Source organism: Pangasianodon hypophthalmus, chromosome 10 (assembly GCF_027358585.1).
Source record: "Pangasianodon hypophthalmus isolate fPanHyp1 chromosome 10, fPanHyp1.pri, whole genome shotgun sequence".
Taxonomy (NCBI): Eukaryota; Metazoa; Chordata; class Actinopteri; order Siluriformes; family Pangasiidae; genus Pangasianodon; species Pangasianodon hypophthalmus.
The window spans coordinates 22038666-22056819 of NC_069719.1; the positions used below are offsets into that span (position 1 = coordinate 22038666).

Here is an 18154-nt window from a genome sequence, read left to right on the forward strand (position 1 = left end):
TCAGTGTAAATTGTTATTATTTTGTCTTCTTGGAAACATGTAAATATCTTATGTAGCTTCTGAAGGGCAGTACTAAATGAAAAAAAAGATCTTTAAACAAAATAATAACAATTAACACTGATCATCCTGTTCAAAAGTTTACATCCCCCTGATCTTAATGTTTTGTGTTGCCTTCTTGAGCATCAGTGAATGTTTGCACCTTTTGTAATAGTTGTGTACGAGTCCCTCAGTTGTCCTCAAAGTGAAAAGATGGATCCCAACATCATATAGCCGCTGTTGGAAAGGGGTCAAATATGCAGAAAATGCTGGAAAACCAAAGAATGTGCAGGACCTGGAGGATTTTGCTGAAGAACAGTGGGCAGTTTAACTTCAAACAAGGGCCTCATGCACAACTATCACAAAACATGAAAACAGTTTTTGATTATCCAGGTAACAACACACAGTATTAAGAATCATGCAGATGTAAACTTTTGAACTGGTTAATTTGTGTAACTTGAGTTATAATTTTGTCTTGTGGACTATATGTAAATATCTGCTATGTGAAATAGCTTATTCAGGGCAGTAATAAATAAAAAACAAAATGCAAATTTTAATGATCCCTCTTATTTTTTTTTTTAAATTATTAACATTTTGCAGATTCTGCTAGGTGCATGTAAACTGTCATATAATGAAGGTGCAGCATTCTAGGTGAGCGCTTGGAAACTCGGCGTGAGGGGGAAATACAGACCCCCCCCCACAACACTCCCCCCACCAGCGGTCCTGCCCCCCCTAGGCAAAATGTCCACTCACAATCCAAGTTCCCAAGGCAGGCATTGTTTTTGTTGTGGGCTTCTTCTGGAGCTGGGAAGCAGACATGGGGCATACTGGTGGGAAGCAGGTGGTGGGTCGGCGACAGGTTTGCTGCAGTCAGACGGCCGGGCTGAGACATGATCCCCGGGGTTATTTCGTGGGAACCAGGCTTGGGAGGCGGTGTCATCAGCCACAGAGGTGAGCTGGTCTTGGAAGGCCTTGCCGTCCCTCCCCAAATATTTTTCAAGATCAAAGCAAAAGTCCCCCTTCCCATAAATCACCCTCATTAAACAAATGACCTCAGCCATGCTTTCTAGGCCCATGGTTACCAGGTTGGTGACCAGAAGCTCCGCCCACTGACGGGCCCCACCAGTGAACTGGGACAGCAAGAATATGAGCCACTGTTTCTCTTTGGGCTTGGGGTTCAACAGGCTGGCAAAATATAATTGGCTCTGCAGCAGGAATCCTTTAAAAATGTCTTCAGAGCTGCTGAAGGGGTCTGGGGGATACATGAAAGTCCACTGGAGGAAGTGGACTGAATTGAACACCAGCATGGTGATCCTCGCGTAGCTCCTCTCTCGCCATCCTGCAGCAACTGGTTGGCCCAGTATTCTGTGATATAATGAAGGTGCAGTATTCTGTCATGTAACAGCAAGTGGAGATGGATGCAATTGCAGGTAAAAGGCCGTTTTTATTAGTCAGACAAATCCAAAACAATGTTCAAAACGTAATCCAAAAAAGGCAAGGGTCAGGTGATGTACAAACAGCAATATCGAGGATAATCCAAAAGCACAAAACGAGGGAACAGAACAAGAAGTCAAAAACCGGAGCGAACAACGCAGAACAAAATGGCTAGGTAAAGTAAGGCAGCGAAACACTGAACAATACTGTGCCCCGAACAAAGACACACGCTGGGTTTAAATAAATAAATAATCAAGGGGGAACTAGGAACAGGTGAGAGAGGAAATGACACATGAAAGATACAACCAATGACAAGGCAGGGGAGGAGACAGGACATGAATGAAAACAAAACACGCATGTTAACGTAAACAATGTCCTAACCCGGCAGCTTGTGCTGTCGCGCTGCCGGTAGCTTCAGCGTGCTAAGTGCTCGGATACTGAGCGCGAGGGGGAAATGGCTGACATATACTTATGACCCCAACTGTATACACTACTGACACTACTGAAAAGAAGAGAAAAAATTATCAGGCTTACAGGCTCCCCGTTCTTCCAGTTGCCCGATCCAAAGGAACCGTTTGTCGTAGAGGCCTCTGATGGAGGAACGGTTGTCTCGCAGCGATCTGGCCCTTTTCGCAAGCTCCAGCCTGTGTATTCTATTCACACAGGCTTACCCCGACGGAACTAAATTATGATATTGGGGAGAGCTCGCAGTTAAGCTGGCCCTTGAGGAATGGAGGGGGTTAAGCATCCATTTGCGATCTGGACTGATCACAAGAACCTGGCTTATATCCAACAGGCCAAGTGCCTCAGCCCCTGCCAAGCGAGTTGGGCTTTGTTTTTTGGCAAGTTCAACTTTGTCGTGTCATATAGGCCAGGCTCAAAAACAGTAAGCCCAATGCCCTCTCCCTTCAATGGGCTCCCTCAGGTCCAGAGCCTGAGCCTATTATCCCATCCCCTCAAATTGTGGCTCTGCTCCACTGGGCTCTCGAGACGGCCGTCATTGAAGCCTTACGGCAAGAACCCGATCTGGGGCACAATCCCCCGGGCAAGTTGTACAGTATTCAACAGACGTGAGTATACCCTTTTGCAATATCACTTAAATGTCAAATGATTTAAAATTGTATCACCTCTTAAGAATTGCATTATTTCTAAGTTGACAACTAGAGTATTTCCTCTTATGAACAATCAAAAGCAAATATTTAAGAAAGACTACATTGAAAATATACACCCCAAAGTGGAAACTCAATGCAACAAAAGTAATACACCTGTGATCACTGACACACAAGTGAGAAAAACAAAACAATGAAACAAAATTGAGTATACTTGTGATTTCAAGTTAGCCTAATTGCATGGTTATAAAATTACCTGTGAACACTAGAACTTTCTCAATTTTTGGACATATGGGCTGTATCTATCTGCATGTCTGAATCATGGCTCCATATGGAAAAGAACCATAGGAACTGAAAAACCTGATTGTGAGACCACAGAAAGATGGAAAAAGATCAACTATAGATCAGAAGAACAGTGACCAACTGTAAATCAGTTGAATGATAAGAAAAATATAAATTTGTTTGGCTCATATGGGGTCCAGCATGTTTGGCATGAACATGGCCAGGACTACCACAGTGAATGCATAGTCCTGACAGTGAAGCACGGAGGTGGGAGTGTGATGATGGGCTGCATGAGTGCAAAAGGTGTTGGGGAGATGACATTTATAGATGGCACCATGAATGCCTGTGGATATACCAAAATACTGGCTGACAAGATGACTCCAAGTCTCCAGAAGCTTGGAAGAAGAGGAATATTCCAGCATGAAAATGATCCAAAGCACACTGCCAAACTCACGCAAGAGTTTCTAAAGAAGAAAAAAGTGAAAACTATGGCCTGGCCATGTATGTCGCCTGACTTGAATCTAATAGAACACCTTTGGTAGAACATCTCTGAAGAAATTTGTGCAACACTGGTATTCTTCATACCAGGAAGGATAGAGTCTGTCATCAGAAATAAATAAATAAATAAATAAATAAATGTATGTATGTGTATATATATATATATATATATATATGTGTATGTATATATATTTATATGACCTCCTGAAGATTTCTAAGGTGTAAAAAGATCCTTTGTTTGAGTATAACATTTTGACATCTTCTTTCTTTGTTTTTTCCTGCCCTTTTCCTGACTCTGCCTTGTAGCCGTGCCTGCCCCAACTGCAGCCAATCCACCTAGTGGTACAGTTGTTAGCGCACATGCCTCAAAGCATGGCGATCCCTGCTTTGAGTCCCGGTTGGGGGTGTTTTTTTTAAGTGCACCAATCTCACCCAAACCCTTCCCTTAACCTTTATTTCACCACTGTATAAACCATGCTTGCCCATTTATTCCTCAGCAAGCACGGGTTTTCTGCAATTGGTTCCGCACTAAACTGGCCCATAACACTGGTTATTAATGTGTTTGAAGTTGCAAGGTCCTTCCATGTTGTCTTCAAATTCAAACTTAACAAGATACCAGCCCATGTTTTGCTCACAATTGACTGTGCCCATTTACATAAAATGACCATAGAATGTGTATGACTTTATAAATTAACACATAAATTAAATCAGAACTTTTACATGATTTAAATATCAGCAAATTTCATTTATTTGAATGATAAAGAACACAGTTCAAACTCAGAAATAACAATTTAGAAAAAATATATTATTCCAATTATTGCATTAGATCCTATATAGGCTATATACAGTAAGTATTAGGCTATTAGCACTGTTCTCAAACATTAGGAATTAATGCTGCTGGTACTCAGGCCCGGCTAAAGGACGAAGGGGCATGTGAAATTGTCAAGAGGGCTTAACTTTACATCAGCGATACACACAGATAGGACTTGCTTTTGTAAGACAGATTTTTGAACCAGACAAACGGACTAACAAAGTTTCCTCTTTTAAACACAGCGTAATGACAGATATCCTACCTTTGTAGAAGAGCTGCAATCTCCTTGAATGGGGTTGAATCTCCTGAGTAACTTATCCTGCAATTCTTTCTCCTTGAATTTTGCAGTTAGATCATGTTCAAATGCTAGCTGGATGAGTTGTGCTTTCCTCTGGTGTAACATGCTCAGTCTGTGCTGAGTGAACACATTAATGAGGGTGGAAAAATGGTTTTCACAGGTGGCTGTGGATTCGCCAAAAGTTACTCCGTGTCTGAGCACAGTGTAAACCACTGGAATTCAAGCGGCCATCAAAGAGAACTGTTGCAGTACATCAAGAGGGTTCCATTTATCCCTGTTAAAATGAGTGATTTCAGTTCGTACAAACTGTCGAGTGACAGTGAATTCAGCATCCATCATATATGTTTTGGTTTCGTCCAAGAGTGGTGCTTACATTAGAGATTTAGAGATTACCTTCATTATGTACTTATAGATGCTTATGTTATGTATCATGTTTTTGTATACTTGCCATAGTGTAATGTAAAGTGTTAGTAGCTTACAGCCAGAAGAGGGCAGTAGCGAGGGAAACTGTATTGGGGAGGCGGTCCAGAAAAAAAGGGAAGTATGGGTTGTAGAGCAGGGAGTGACTCCTTGTCTGACTGAAGTCACAATCTAAGTTTTATTTTAACTAAACTTTGTCTAAGTTTTATTCTAATATTGATGCCTTTTGTTGTTATGGAAGAAGCTAAATGGAAATAAAGTAATCATTTTTGTTACTTCAAATGTGGCACGAGTCAGAAAGTATCCAATAAAGAAGAAGAACCCATGCTTACAACTGTTTTAATGTCCAGAAAGTCATTGTTCCCAGGATCGAGCTCGCACAGTGCTTGGATCAACTGGCTGTTGCGTTCACTGAACTGTGCTGACATTTCTCTGATGATAGTATTCAAAGAGCATTCTGTCTCATCTGCTTCATCATTCTGTCCAGCGGAACTTCCCACTACAAACTGCTCAAGACCTTCACTCATGTATTTTCGCTGTTTGGAAGAAATCACTGGTTGCTCCTCTTGCATTGTGCCCACAATGCTTCAAACTCACTGTCAGCTCTGAAGTTCACACACAGTATAGCTCAAACAAACTGAACCGATATCACGTTATTTGTGAGGTTACCGTACAGCGGTTGAATCTCAGGCGACAAAAGATGAGCGTCTTTATTATGCATATATGCTAAATGTAGCTTATGTAAATATGAATACAAAAATGAAACTGAGGGGCACAAATCAGATCTGTGGGACAATGCTCCCTTTTTCCCCCTCGCAGTGCTGGGCCTAGGTGTGTGAGTTGAGCGGTGCATTTCGTGATCAGTGTTGCTACAGCAATCTCAGCAGGGGGGCTGTTTACTTTTTTGTACATTTACATTTATGGCAGTATAATCAGCACAGAACTTTAGCTTCATTTTTAGTGTGCTAATTAAATTTTTATTTTTAACGTGCTAATTAAATTTGGATAATTGCAGAATTTGTAGTTTTTTGGGGTTTTTTTGAGTGGGTTAATGCATTATTTATTTGCTAGCTGAATTTCTGGCATTTTTCATTTTTAGTGGGTTAATGCATTGCTTATTTGCTATCTGAATTTTTGGCACTTTTTCATTTTTAGTCTGTTAATGCATTGTTTATTTGTTTATACTATCTGAATTTTTGGCATTTTTTTCATTCTGAGTGTGTTAAGTAAACTTGCATATTCAGTACATTGTTCATTTGCCAGCTGAATTTTTAGCATTTTGTGTTACTTAAATTGTATAACCAGCACATTGTTTGATGGATATCTGAAATTTAGTATTTTCCATTTTGGGTGTGTTACTAAAATTGTATAACCAGTGCATTGTTTGTTGGCTATCTGAATTTTAAGCTGGGTACCTACCTGTGTGTGTGTGTGTCTGAGTGGTAGAATGTGTAAGAGTGTGTCAACCTGATTATTGATGAATCATAAAATTGCAGGTATAAGATTATAGTCTGCTTAAGTGGACGGCTTTTACTAAGAGCTGGGTCATACTAATGGCGGATTGCTAAAATATAAATTTGTGTGTTAAAGGATTAGAGAAAACATAATTTTTATTTGTTGGCTTATTGCAATTTTTTGTACTGTAGGTGGTGTTTTGTGGATGGTCGTAGAAAGACTACTATAATAAGTAAAGTCAGTAACAGCACAAAGAGAGATAGAATTATAAGAGTACACTAAAGGACAAAGGACCAACACTTTACTGCAGAGTGAGGTTGGAGCTAAGGTCAGATTACCCCTTTCTGCCTGGATATCAGCATCAAATATAGACTGGGGTGACATAGTGGACAAAGGCAGTAACCCACATCAGACATTCTATCTTACAATATCCGATCCCTATCCCCTTCCCACTTATAGGTGAGATCTGGATCACCAAAAGATTTGTTAGTTGGAAAAAGGGACTTGTGGCTAACCTCTGGACAGAATGTAGGAGAAAAATAAGAGAAACTGTAGAAGACATTTTCTGTAAACTAATTTGGCAGGACTAAAGATAAGTAGACAGGGCATGGTTAGGCTTAGGGAACAATAAAGACTCACTGGAAGAAGTTTGTGATATATTTTTCTTCTGAGGGATGGCTATTACTAAGCAGAGTAAAAAATGGACAGCCAAGACTAAAGGCATTTCCAAGTGGCCCGAAAATGGCACGTTTGACCCATCATGCATTGCAGAAGTGGAAAAGTTTATGAAACAAAAAACCCTCAAACCAGGAAATGCTGAGAAGAAGCTAAGATTTTTACAGTTCTGGAAGGATAAAGCTAAAGAAAGGAGAGAGGCAGCAGAACAAAGACAAGCTGTGGAAAAAAGGAAATTTGATGACATGAAAAGGAGAGTTGAGGAAAAGACAAAAGAAGTGACATCTTTGAAGCCAGATGCACCAGCTACACTGACAGGAATGCCTTGCACATCCCCACCTCGTTATAAGGGCATCTATCCACTGATAAAAGAAGAAGAGGGACTAGAACTGGAAGGAGATATAATGTTTAAAGGCATGGATAGAACTGTCCGAGGCTGTCCACGCAGATGTGAAGGAGAAAATCCAGTTGCATACAGCCCCTATTCCAAGTCACTGCTCGTTGGGAGGGGCAGGCGTGACGTGAGATCAGAAAGAGAACAAGCCCCACCCTCAACCTCTCCTTACCAGCAGGAGGGACAGGATGTCAGCTGCAGAGAAACTACTGTGGGAACATGCTGTGTCCAAGAGCAACCACACAATGGCAGCAGAGACGCGGCCAGCGAGAAAGAGGGTGCCTCTACAGAGTATACAGATAGTGAAGCAACAACTGATGACAAAGGGAATGTGGACCTTCGCATAAAACTAAGCAGGAAATTAAAGTTTGGATACAAAGAAGAGAAAAAGAGAAAAAGAAAAAATCTGCCAAATGCCATAAATGTAAAAGAGAAAACAATTAATGAGACAACTGAGGAAAAAAGAGAAGAAAATTTGCAGAGAAATGTTGAAAGATGCAAAAGCTCTGGCAGATTAAACTTGTCACAGAGAAACCAGACCATGCACTATTACATGAGATCTTGGAAAGCACTCATACAGCTATTAAACACAGTTTGTGTGCTACTGTAGAGAACCCTCCCCCAAAGCCAGAAAGAAATAAAAACCCAGTAGGACAAGAACTCATTCCATGGTCACAAGGAGTAAAGCTTAAGGAGGCTCAGAAAACGAGGAATGCGAAATGGAGCTGACGGGTACTGGAACTAATGATCCATATGATTATCTCTGTGCAGAGCCCCCATCTTTTCAGCTCCCCATATTGAGCACCAAAACAAACCCTAGGTATGTGCCATGCAGCTTTGCTAATATGAAAGGAATGGCGAGCGACTTACCAAAACTGGAAACGGCTGGACAGGGCTGGATAACCAAGTTTGAGGCAGACACAGCAGGGCAGTGCCTGGCTCTAGGAGACATTAAAACCATGCTGATGCACATATCAGGAAAAAATATGACTAAAAAAATTTTCACAGAAGCCAGCCTGTTAGCACCAATTGCCACAATGAGAATCTTTTTAATATGCAAAGGAATGTATTATGGGATGTAATAAGGGAACAATACCCCACTGAAAGGGACCCACTGTAAGTTGGCAGAATATGGAGACATTCTGGAATTCTGGAATCCTGGAATTCATCATAGATTTTCAAACCAAATGGAAACAAGACTGTTGAGCCATGGGACCATAGCAACACAACGAGAGCACTGTTCTTAATTTGCCTGATAAAGACTGTACCTAAAAAGTTCAGGGGGAACTGAGCCAAATTTTGGGCCTGAACAAGAAACCATGGCCTGAAATTAAAGAACACATCCATCATGTCAACAGATACAGACAGAAGAAACATGAAGAGAAAGATGATACTGCATATAGCAATGCCAGAGGAAATACAGGTCCCAGTAACCCCTGATATGCATGATGTTACCATCCCTTACCCCATACCTGTCCAGGTCTGTGTACAAGCCCCATATTTAGGAGGCCACAGATGGGGTATAGGCAGAGGTCGAGGGTTTGGTGCCAAGAAGATTCACAGAAACTACTAAACCAAACTACATCTTGCGGAGAAGGGTCAAAATTTAGACCAAGCCAAGTTACAGTACTTTAAGACAGAGGTCAAGTACTTGGGGAGACTACTCTTGGGAGCCAGCAGGAAGCTGGCTCCCAACAGAATTGAAGTCATACTACAAATGCCTAAACTAAAGAGCTTCTGTCTTACCTGGGAATGACGGGCTTCTGCAGACAGTGGATTTGTGACTATGCGTCCATGACCAAACCATTACTGGACATGTTCAAAGAGTCAGATGGCAATCAAGTGGTCTGGACTACCATGGCCCTAAAACAAACACTGTTGACAGCACCGGCACTAGCCAACACGAACTACACTAAATTTATTTATTTGTATAGCGCTTTTTTAAACACTTCTTTCTGTATGTGGCCAAAGAGACATGGCTTTGTGAACACTGTTCTAACTCAAAGCGACCCGGACAACCACCCAGTTGCACAGTTTAGATGTCAGCTTGACTCTGTCAAAAGATGCTTTCCCCCGTGCGAAAGATCTTTAGCAGCCACAGCATTTGTCTACAAGAAAGCATCAACCACAACGATGGGCATTCCTACTACTATGTACACTCCCCACGGACTACATACTTTGCTCATTAGTTCATTGTTTTTAATTACCAATGCCAGGAGGCTGTTACTTTTGAACACACCTGAGCTGACGAAAGAAAGGTGCGGTTTTGTCAACCCCACTGAACGTATGATGGACAGATGTAGAGTAAAGCCTAAGAGAAAGGATATCAAAGTATTATAACTCTTTAAACAAATGTAAAAGATGTTATTTGAATAAGTTCACACAATGACATCACTGTGGCATGCAAAAAATACATTTGTGATCTGGGTGACAGTATTTTTCTAAATAACAAACAAAATAAGATAGGGATCTTGAACTGACAACACTAATGACCACCAAATCAGTATATTTCTTTCCTAAAACCATTCCTATTTGGATGGAAGAGAGCAGAATTATTGCCGTATTACTTATTCAGGGAGACAAAAGCTATTGAAAGGGATCCCCTGGTTCAACTGACCAAACAAAATCCTGGGTTTCAAACTGTTGCAATAACCCACTGATTACCATACCCATCTCCTGGAGATTGTAATTCACCCGAACTAACATCAGGTATGGGAAAACCAGAAATGGAATTTGCCTAACCAGAGGGACCCCGTAATTGGTTCCACTGAAACAAATGAACAATTTAACACTGATACCTTTCCCTGAAGATTACAAAAATATATGTTTCTGTCTAATTATGAAGTAAGTAGTTAAACTTTAGTGAAAGATAATAATCTTTAGTCATGTGATCCACATTTTATTAAGTAATGCTATATTCATCTAGGTGTTGTAGTCCTCTGCTGAACCCAGGTGGTGAATACACTATAGTGCACAAAGCAGGTATGGTGGGAATTTCCCCCACTTCGACTGGAAATATGAAGGGGTTTTTTCTCCTGTCTCTGGGGAATGAGGAGACATGAAGTTTTAAACAGCTTTATTTAATCTTATGACTATGGATCATGTTGCTACGAATCATCCCTTTATTAGCATTCTGATTATTAGTGATTAGGGAAATTATTGTGATCAATAGATTGATCAAAAGGGAAATTGTGGAAAATAATCAGAAAATACATTTTAGATTTTTATATTGCATATAATCCATTTTATAATGTTGCTCTTTGTGTAACAAGAAAAGCAACGCTGAACTGTAGCCTACGTTTAAAAGGCAACTTGATATGAGAAAAACAAGTCCACCCCGGGTTTTTATGTATCAATCAGGTGCACTATTTTATGCCTGTTTTTATGCCTTTCAGTCATAGTCGCATAATCAAAATCATGTAGACTAATTTTTTTGAAAATTTTCAAAACTTTAACATTTAAGTGCATCAATCTGACATGAAAATGGGAAGATTGCCTTTGATTTAAAATACATTATGTACCCGTGCACTTTATTGGGGTCCCTGGCGGACTAGTGATTAGGCCATAGCGTGCTCACCACTGCAGCCTGGGTTCGATTCCCGGCCAGGGAACCAACCCCAGTATGCAACAGTGCGCTCTCAGTGCCAGTGCCAGTCCTAACTGGGGCGGGGGGCATACAAACTGTGTCAAATCAAATATACGCGGGCCAATGATTCGCTGCGGAGACCCCTAACAGGAACAGCCAAAAGAGGAACAACAACAACAACCCATGCACTTTATCAGTTTAAGTATCAAGTAGCTATCAGAATATGACGAACATAGATATAGGACCAAAGACTGCCTCATAAAGCTACCATTAAATATATTTTATTATTACATGCAGTAATAAATTAAGTTAATAAGTTAATATTTTTGCTTTGACACAATAGAACATTTAATGAAAAAAGTAGGCAAAACTTTGTACAGCATATTAAAAATGGTAGTGCAATTTTTTTTTATTTTAAACACACTTTCCAAAACCATAACTTTCACTTTAGTAAAAAAAAAAAAAGAATGAAGTATTTAGTATAAACCTGGCTTTAATATTCTGTAATAACTTCCACAACTCTCTGTCTGTTGTGGAACTGTCTGTACTGGTAGTCCTGAAGTGATAATTTAACACTGAGCCCATAACAATTTCTTCCAGAACCGGAATCTTTGGAATTTTAAATTTTAAACAGGCTTTAACATTTGGAATATTTTTTATAGACATTCGATCACATTTCTGTGCATTCGATGTATTGTTGCAAACATGCTGATCACATCGTTGATAATGACTTGACCAAAGCCACCTTAAGGCTATTTGTTTATCTCACCTTTTTGGAAATATAACCAGTAGCTAGTTCAGAGTGAATCACATGGATTTTGACAAAAGTAAGATCGTTTATGTGCGCACCATCTGGGTGGGAGGGAAAATAATATTTACTTGTCGCATATTGTGTAGTCTCTATCCGTTTTTTTTTAGAGAGAGCGCATGCAATATTTAAATGATATTTGAGTGTCCTATCATCGTCACCATGGCTTGGTAAGCTAATTAGCTAGATCAGCGTTTCTTGACAAGCCTTTTTCTTTTTCGGCATGTTATTGATGGTATGCAGAGCTTTCGTATGCACATTGGATGTAGCTAGCTACACTTTTGACTGGTGCTGAGTGACTGGCTGAGTGACAGGACGTAGCAAGGAGGATGGGATAAAATGCGAGTGACGTTAAATGTAGCCGGTTGCAAGGCTTTTTTTCCCCCCCTAACAGCCCGCAGTGCTTGTGAGCCTGTACATTTAATAGCAAATTGGACCTGAGGGTTAAATGTAACATAGTAAAGAACATTTCCAGTTTTAAAAAATATAGTCTCCACCTGACAAATTAGACTATTTTTTGCTACCAGCAGGAAATGTCTTGCCAGTACCTGACCGTACTGGCTTACTTTCACCTTTAACTCTAGGTATATCAGAAAAAAGCAAAAAACTGTACTGCTTTCTGCTTCAAGCTGTTTTTCCTCAAAATTTAGACTTACTCTCCAGTATAACAACACATACCTGTGCTGATGCAAGACTGGTGTCTAGAAAATAATGATTTTAGTGAAGGCAAAGAAGCTTCCACATGGCAAATCACCAATGCTTGCATTTTTTGGTTCTATACTGTAATAAATACTCATAAGGTCAACTACTTACACAAAAAATGCTACTAACCATATACACTATGTATAGTGCAGATAATACATGCTGTTAAACATTATAACTAAAGCAAGTGACATCTAAAATAGCAGCCATTAGAACGCATGGGGTGAGAACTTGGTGGAAAAACTATGAAGTTTTCAGGAAAATCAATTAAGCATACTAAAAAAAACAAAAAACAAAAAGAGGCCAGTCATTATCAGGAAATCTTTTTATTGATCGGAGATTTAAAATATCACATTACTGGGGAGTCCTTCCTTAAGAAAAAACGTATTGGTTGTGGGAGGTACTGTGTTTAGTGTGTTGTGACAGTGATTACATGTTGTGCTTTTTCATATGAGTGTTTAAAAATGTGAATTCCTCTGGACAGGAGGTCCTATCCAATATATTTGAATATAAATCTAATAAACTTTACATTGTCATATTCATAATATGGTACTATAGTTTCATATTATATTTTGTTTAATAATACAAGAATAAAGAGGGAATTTTACGTTTTAAAACAAAGCAAAATGTTGCCTGAAACAACATATTGAGGGAGGGAGGAAAACTAATCTTTCCCAGAAACAAACCTTATGAACAATACATTTCCAAAAACCAGCTGGTTAAGGTAACAGATGGCCTCAGGTAGTTCAGAGATTTTTTTTAAAGAGTTTGTGTAAAATCAGCAGGATAATAAAATATGTATTTGTAAGAATCCAAGTTGATGAACCCAGCTCATTAAGACTATTTAGATAAAACACATATCAGCCTTTGTACCATTCAGTCCTTTAAAAAAAATCTTCAACAGCACAAGACACTTATTGAAGTGAAGAAGGATTTCACAGTGACCCTCCTAGCTGTATTTCTTTTTACCCAGAGCACAGATCTGTCTCTTTCATACATGATGTCCACTGTGTAAGGAACAGTCTTTTTCCTCCAATAATTCTATCATAGTTCTCAATTTCTCCACCTCAGTAAGATTTGGAGCATGACAGGTTGTAAGCCTTAAAATAATGGCTGTCAAACAAAAGAATGACCATATGATGTGAATAACAAGCTGTGGTGGGACAGGATGTGGTACTGGGGTCAGCCATCTGTCATGTTCACTTCTTACAGTTTTGCACTTTGTCTTGTTGTTATAAATATGGCGAAGATCAATTGCTCAGCAGGTATTTAAACAGAATGATGTTACACGAAGTTCTGAAGGCACTTGATTCCATTGCAGGCAGCAGAAGTCGAGGGGCCTCATGAAAGGTCTTGCAAAAAGACAGTCTCCTACTGTACATCAAGAAAACAACTGCTGTTGCAGGCACAGCTTCAGACTGGCACAGATTGTAATTCAGTGGGCAGAGCGCAGCCTGTGTTTATGGAGCCATGCTAAAATAAAAAAAGTCAACTCAGTGATCCTCAGAGAAAGGGTGTTAGGATATATTAATACACCTGATATGAGTGATGAGGCCCAAACAACAAATATAGTAAAGAAACAAATGGAGTGAAAATAGCAAACAACAGGAAAAGTTTAACTTCAGAGTTCGTGTCTGGTTTTGCAATGGTATTATAAATAATCCATGTCCTAGCCAATGCTCAGCAGAGCTAGATTTAGGGAAAAATAAGAAAATCACCAAGAGTTAAGCCCAATTCAGCATAATTTTCTTTTTAAAAACATTACAGATGTCAGGCACTACAATCAGTTTAAATACATGTGGGGGGAAACATAATCTAAAACATGTTAATTTGCTATTGAATTGACTATTTATAATGAAACAATAAATAATAAGAAAATGATTATTTACAAATAAGTGATAACTTCTATAATTGATTTTGTTATAACTAATAAGCAGGGGCTTTAACTCATCCAAGTGTATCATATATTGGCATAATGTGGCTTTTAAAATAAACACAGTGAGAGACACTTAACAAAGTAATATCTTCAGGAAAATAAATATTGTGTCTTTGTGCTTTGAGAAAATTCTCCCATGCAGTTTCTCAATGCATTGTTGTTAAAGAATCCAGGCACAGCAATTCAAATCTTAAGAACTACAGCAAATATAATAGGCTTTTGAATCCTGACCCTACATGGTCTTCTGTAATGGGCTCATCATTTGTTACTTAGTGATTGACACCTTCTGGGTTATACATTTTGAGTTGTGATTTCTCTTACAGACCAGATTGATCTTTGGTAGTTGTCAGACAGTACTGGTCTGTCAAAATCCCCAAAATGTCAGAATCAGAATGGATCTTTCTAAAACACGGTCACCTCCGTTGGCCACCCAAGACCAAGAGCAGAGTGATACACAACTTCCATATATGCTTTGCTGCGGAAGGGGCCAGGGACCTAAGGTCTATAGATAAAAACACACACACAAGATACACACGTGCTCAAACACAATTTCCAGTGCATTTCCTTCCCACTGCTCAATCCTTTTAAAAAAGTCTTATGTACTATAGCAAAATTATTTATATCTTTTATTATTTATATCTTACTGTATTTTCAATTTGAAATTTATTTTATCATGGTTCCTTTAGCAGTGTGCCTACATTAATGCAAATTTAACAGAACCCATTATATCATCCACAATTCTAGTCATATATAATTAACTGTAAATTAAGTACTTGGAAAAATCACTCAGGAATTCACTTAAAAGGTCCTGCTAATAGATAAAATTTTATAACATTTATAATATTAATGGTATTCCTATTTTAAAAAAAAACAAGAACTTGAAGGTTCACATTCTATTAATAATTAACAATTAACAATAATTTTCTTGTATACTCACTACTATTAGGAGGTGGGTCTCGACATTCTCCCTCCTCGATGGCAACATCATCTATGGCAATATCGCCTTCAATGCCAGAACCACGAATGCCTTCCAAAATCATCTACACAAATAGTCAAACAAACAAACAAACAGACAAACAAACAAATAATAATTAAAAAAAATAAATTATATAAATTATATAAATTATATATATATATATATATATATATATATATATATATATATATATATACACACAGTATTGTGCAAAAGTCTTAGGCGTCCTATTTTTTTTTAGTGCAAACTTTGTTATAGATTTTTATTTTATGACTTTTACATTATTGATTCAGTACAAAAACTTTTTAGATTTCCAAACATTAGTTTTTCAGCACAAAATTAAATGTTACAGAAAAATGTTTGTATGTTTGTATATAAAGAAAGCAGCATATTACATAAGAGACCACTTTTCAGACAAAAAAAAAACATAATGAAGACTGCTGGGTTTTGCTGCAAAAATAAGAAGCAAGTGTGCAAGTCAAAGTCTCCAGAAGTGTGGCTGGTTCTGCAAGATGCTCAATAAAACTTACAGCTAATTTCCTTATAAAACTGCACAAATTGTACCTGAGACTACTATTTTTTTTTTTTAAAGCGAAGGATCGTCACACCAAATATTGACTTTGTTTCATTTATTACTGTTTACTGCTCTTTATAGTATTTTTTAATGTAGAAACATTTAATTTCATTATTTTTGAAGGCATCTTTACTCTACAGCATTTCTTTGCATGTGCCTTTTGCACAGTACTATACACACACACACATATATATATATATATATATATATATATATATATATATATATATATATATATATAAAATGATATATTTACTGGACCTATATAGAACTGTTGAATTGTCTCCTAAATTTACAACTGTCACCTAAATTGACACCTGAAACACTGCAGAGAGTGTTCAGAAATTTTCTCTGAATAATTAAAGCTGCAAGCATTTTCATGGGCCAAGCTCCCAGACTCGCTGAGCCACACATTCACAGATATGCTACAACTGTTGCCTAAGCAATCACAGGAAAGCAGAGCCATAACTTTAGGCAAAGAGTTTCAAGAGTGATTTGTAGTTTCACTCATGATGTTTATGTTTTGACCACAGACAGTGATGGATTTCTCTGTAGGAGGAAAGGTTTAGATAAACAAATGGGCAGCAGGATGGCATTGCTCCAGCATTGCTTAGACAGGTGTCAAGATGATGTGAGCCAAATTATGGACAAACCTTTTGGAATATTCAAAATTCTTTTGAAAACTTTTGTTCAGACAGGTCTCAAGATGATGTGAGCCAAATGAGGTGAAGATTGGACAAAATTTGGAGGAGCAGTAGCAAAAATGGCAGTTAGATATAGGCATTTTTGGCACATTATTATAACTTTTATTATCACAAAATTTGTTGCATAGCTTCAGGTCATGGTCCTGAAGAAGCCTACCAGGTTTTGTGTCAGTATCAGATTTGTTAGTCCATTACGAGCAAACCCTCCAGGGATGCCTTTTAAATTTTGGACACATGGTTCAAAAGTTATGAACATAAATGTGCTTCTGAATTAGGTCCAAATTTGATCCGATGGTGGTGCTAGATCGTTGGCAACACTTGACCCAAATTTGGTCAGAATGTTCCTTAGACCCTCCCCAATCAGTGTGCCAAATTTCACACCTTTTTACCAGATGGTTCTATGGGTTCCATAGACTCCCTATTCAGAAGAAGAAGAAGAAAAAGAAGAAAACATAGAATAACAATAGGGTGCCTGTGCACCTTTGGTGCTTGGCTCCCTAATAAGAGCATAATTTTACATAATGGTATCTGCAATCCTGTGTTAGATGGTAAACAATGCTTGCTTGTCTTTCTCTCAGTGGCAATAGCACTTGCTTCCCATTACATAGCACTGGTCTTGACTGAATCACTGACTCTACAATGGCTCTACAAGCCAAATTTTACACAGCATATAGAGTTTGAAACAGAAATAAGCATGATGGGCTCTTAGGGGTGTATTACTTGTTTTGGATTATGATAACTACATACAGGCTTAATATATCATGAACCCTTTTAAAGGCCTAGAACCAAGTTTTAGGGGTGACAAGTTTTAAAAAAATAGGCATGGTTCACATGTCCTACTTTGGATAATAGGTTACTATGGAGACTAATAGAACAGCACACACAGGACTTATCTATGTTCTCGCTATAGAACTTTAGCACATCACATTTTTATGTGTGTACAAATAGGCTTAATACAAAAGAATATCAAGTGATAGTTTTGTTTGACCTATACTGTAATCTGTGGGAGAGATAGGCAGGATGCAAGCGTGTAAACTCAGTGTGTTCTTTATTACAGGAAATCCAGGAATTGTAGTGAGACTTGGAAGCAGGGTTTGGAGCACAAGCAGGTAGCAACAAACAAGGATAATCCAAAATCATAAACAGTAACACAGGCAAGGTTGCAATATGAAACAGAAACTAGAAAGCACAAGGCTCTGAAATACATGAAAACTATCAACAAGAGTTTGCATAAATGCTAAGACACAATAGGGTATAAATAGACAAATTAATCAAGGACAGACACGATGAACACAATAGGGCAGTCAACCAATGAAAGGGCAGGGGTGGAGACAGGACCAAAACCAAAACGAAGGCATGTGCCAAAATATAAAGAAAAGAAATTGAAGAACTAAACATACAAAAGCAATGCTAGCTGTGCTTAGTTGAGGAATTCATGAAATGGGCAGTGCCACTT

The 18154-nt window shown here is 38.5% G+C and overlaps 1 protein-coding gene across 14 annotated transcripts in view; it reads right to left on the bottom strand.

Moving 5' to 3' along the window:
* Positions 1–12818: 12818 nt before the first annotated feature.
* mdga2a (MAM domain containing glycosylphosphatidylinositol anchor 2a) overlaps positions 12819–18154 on the bottom strand; it is a 308605-nt gene continuing 303269 nt past the window's right edge. For 13 of the 14 annotated variants that reach the window (XM_053237458.1, XM_053237457.1, XM_053237455.1 and 10 more), the window contains 3 exons: positions 15382–15484; positions 14862–14946; positions 12819–13981 (listed from right to left, as the gene is read on the bottom strand). In XM_053237458.1, the coding sequence (XP_053093433.1) occupies positions 13969–13981; positions 14862–14946; positions 15382–15484 (201 nt within the window). In that variant the 3' untranslated portion in view covers positions 12819–13968. Of the gene's footprint in view, positions 14947–15381; positions 15485–18154 lie in introns of all 14 variants that reach the window. The other variant, XM_053237467.1, reaches the window with a different exon arrangement.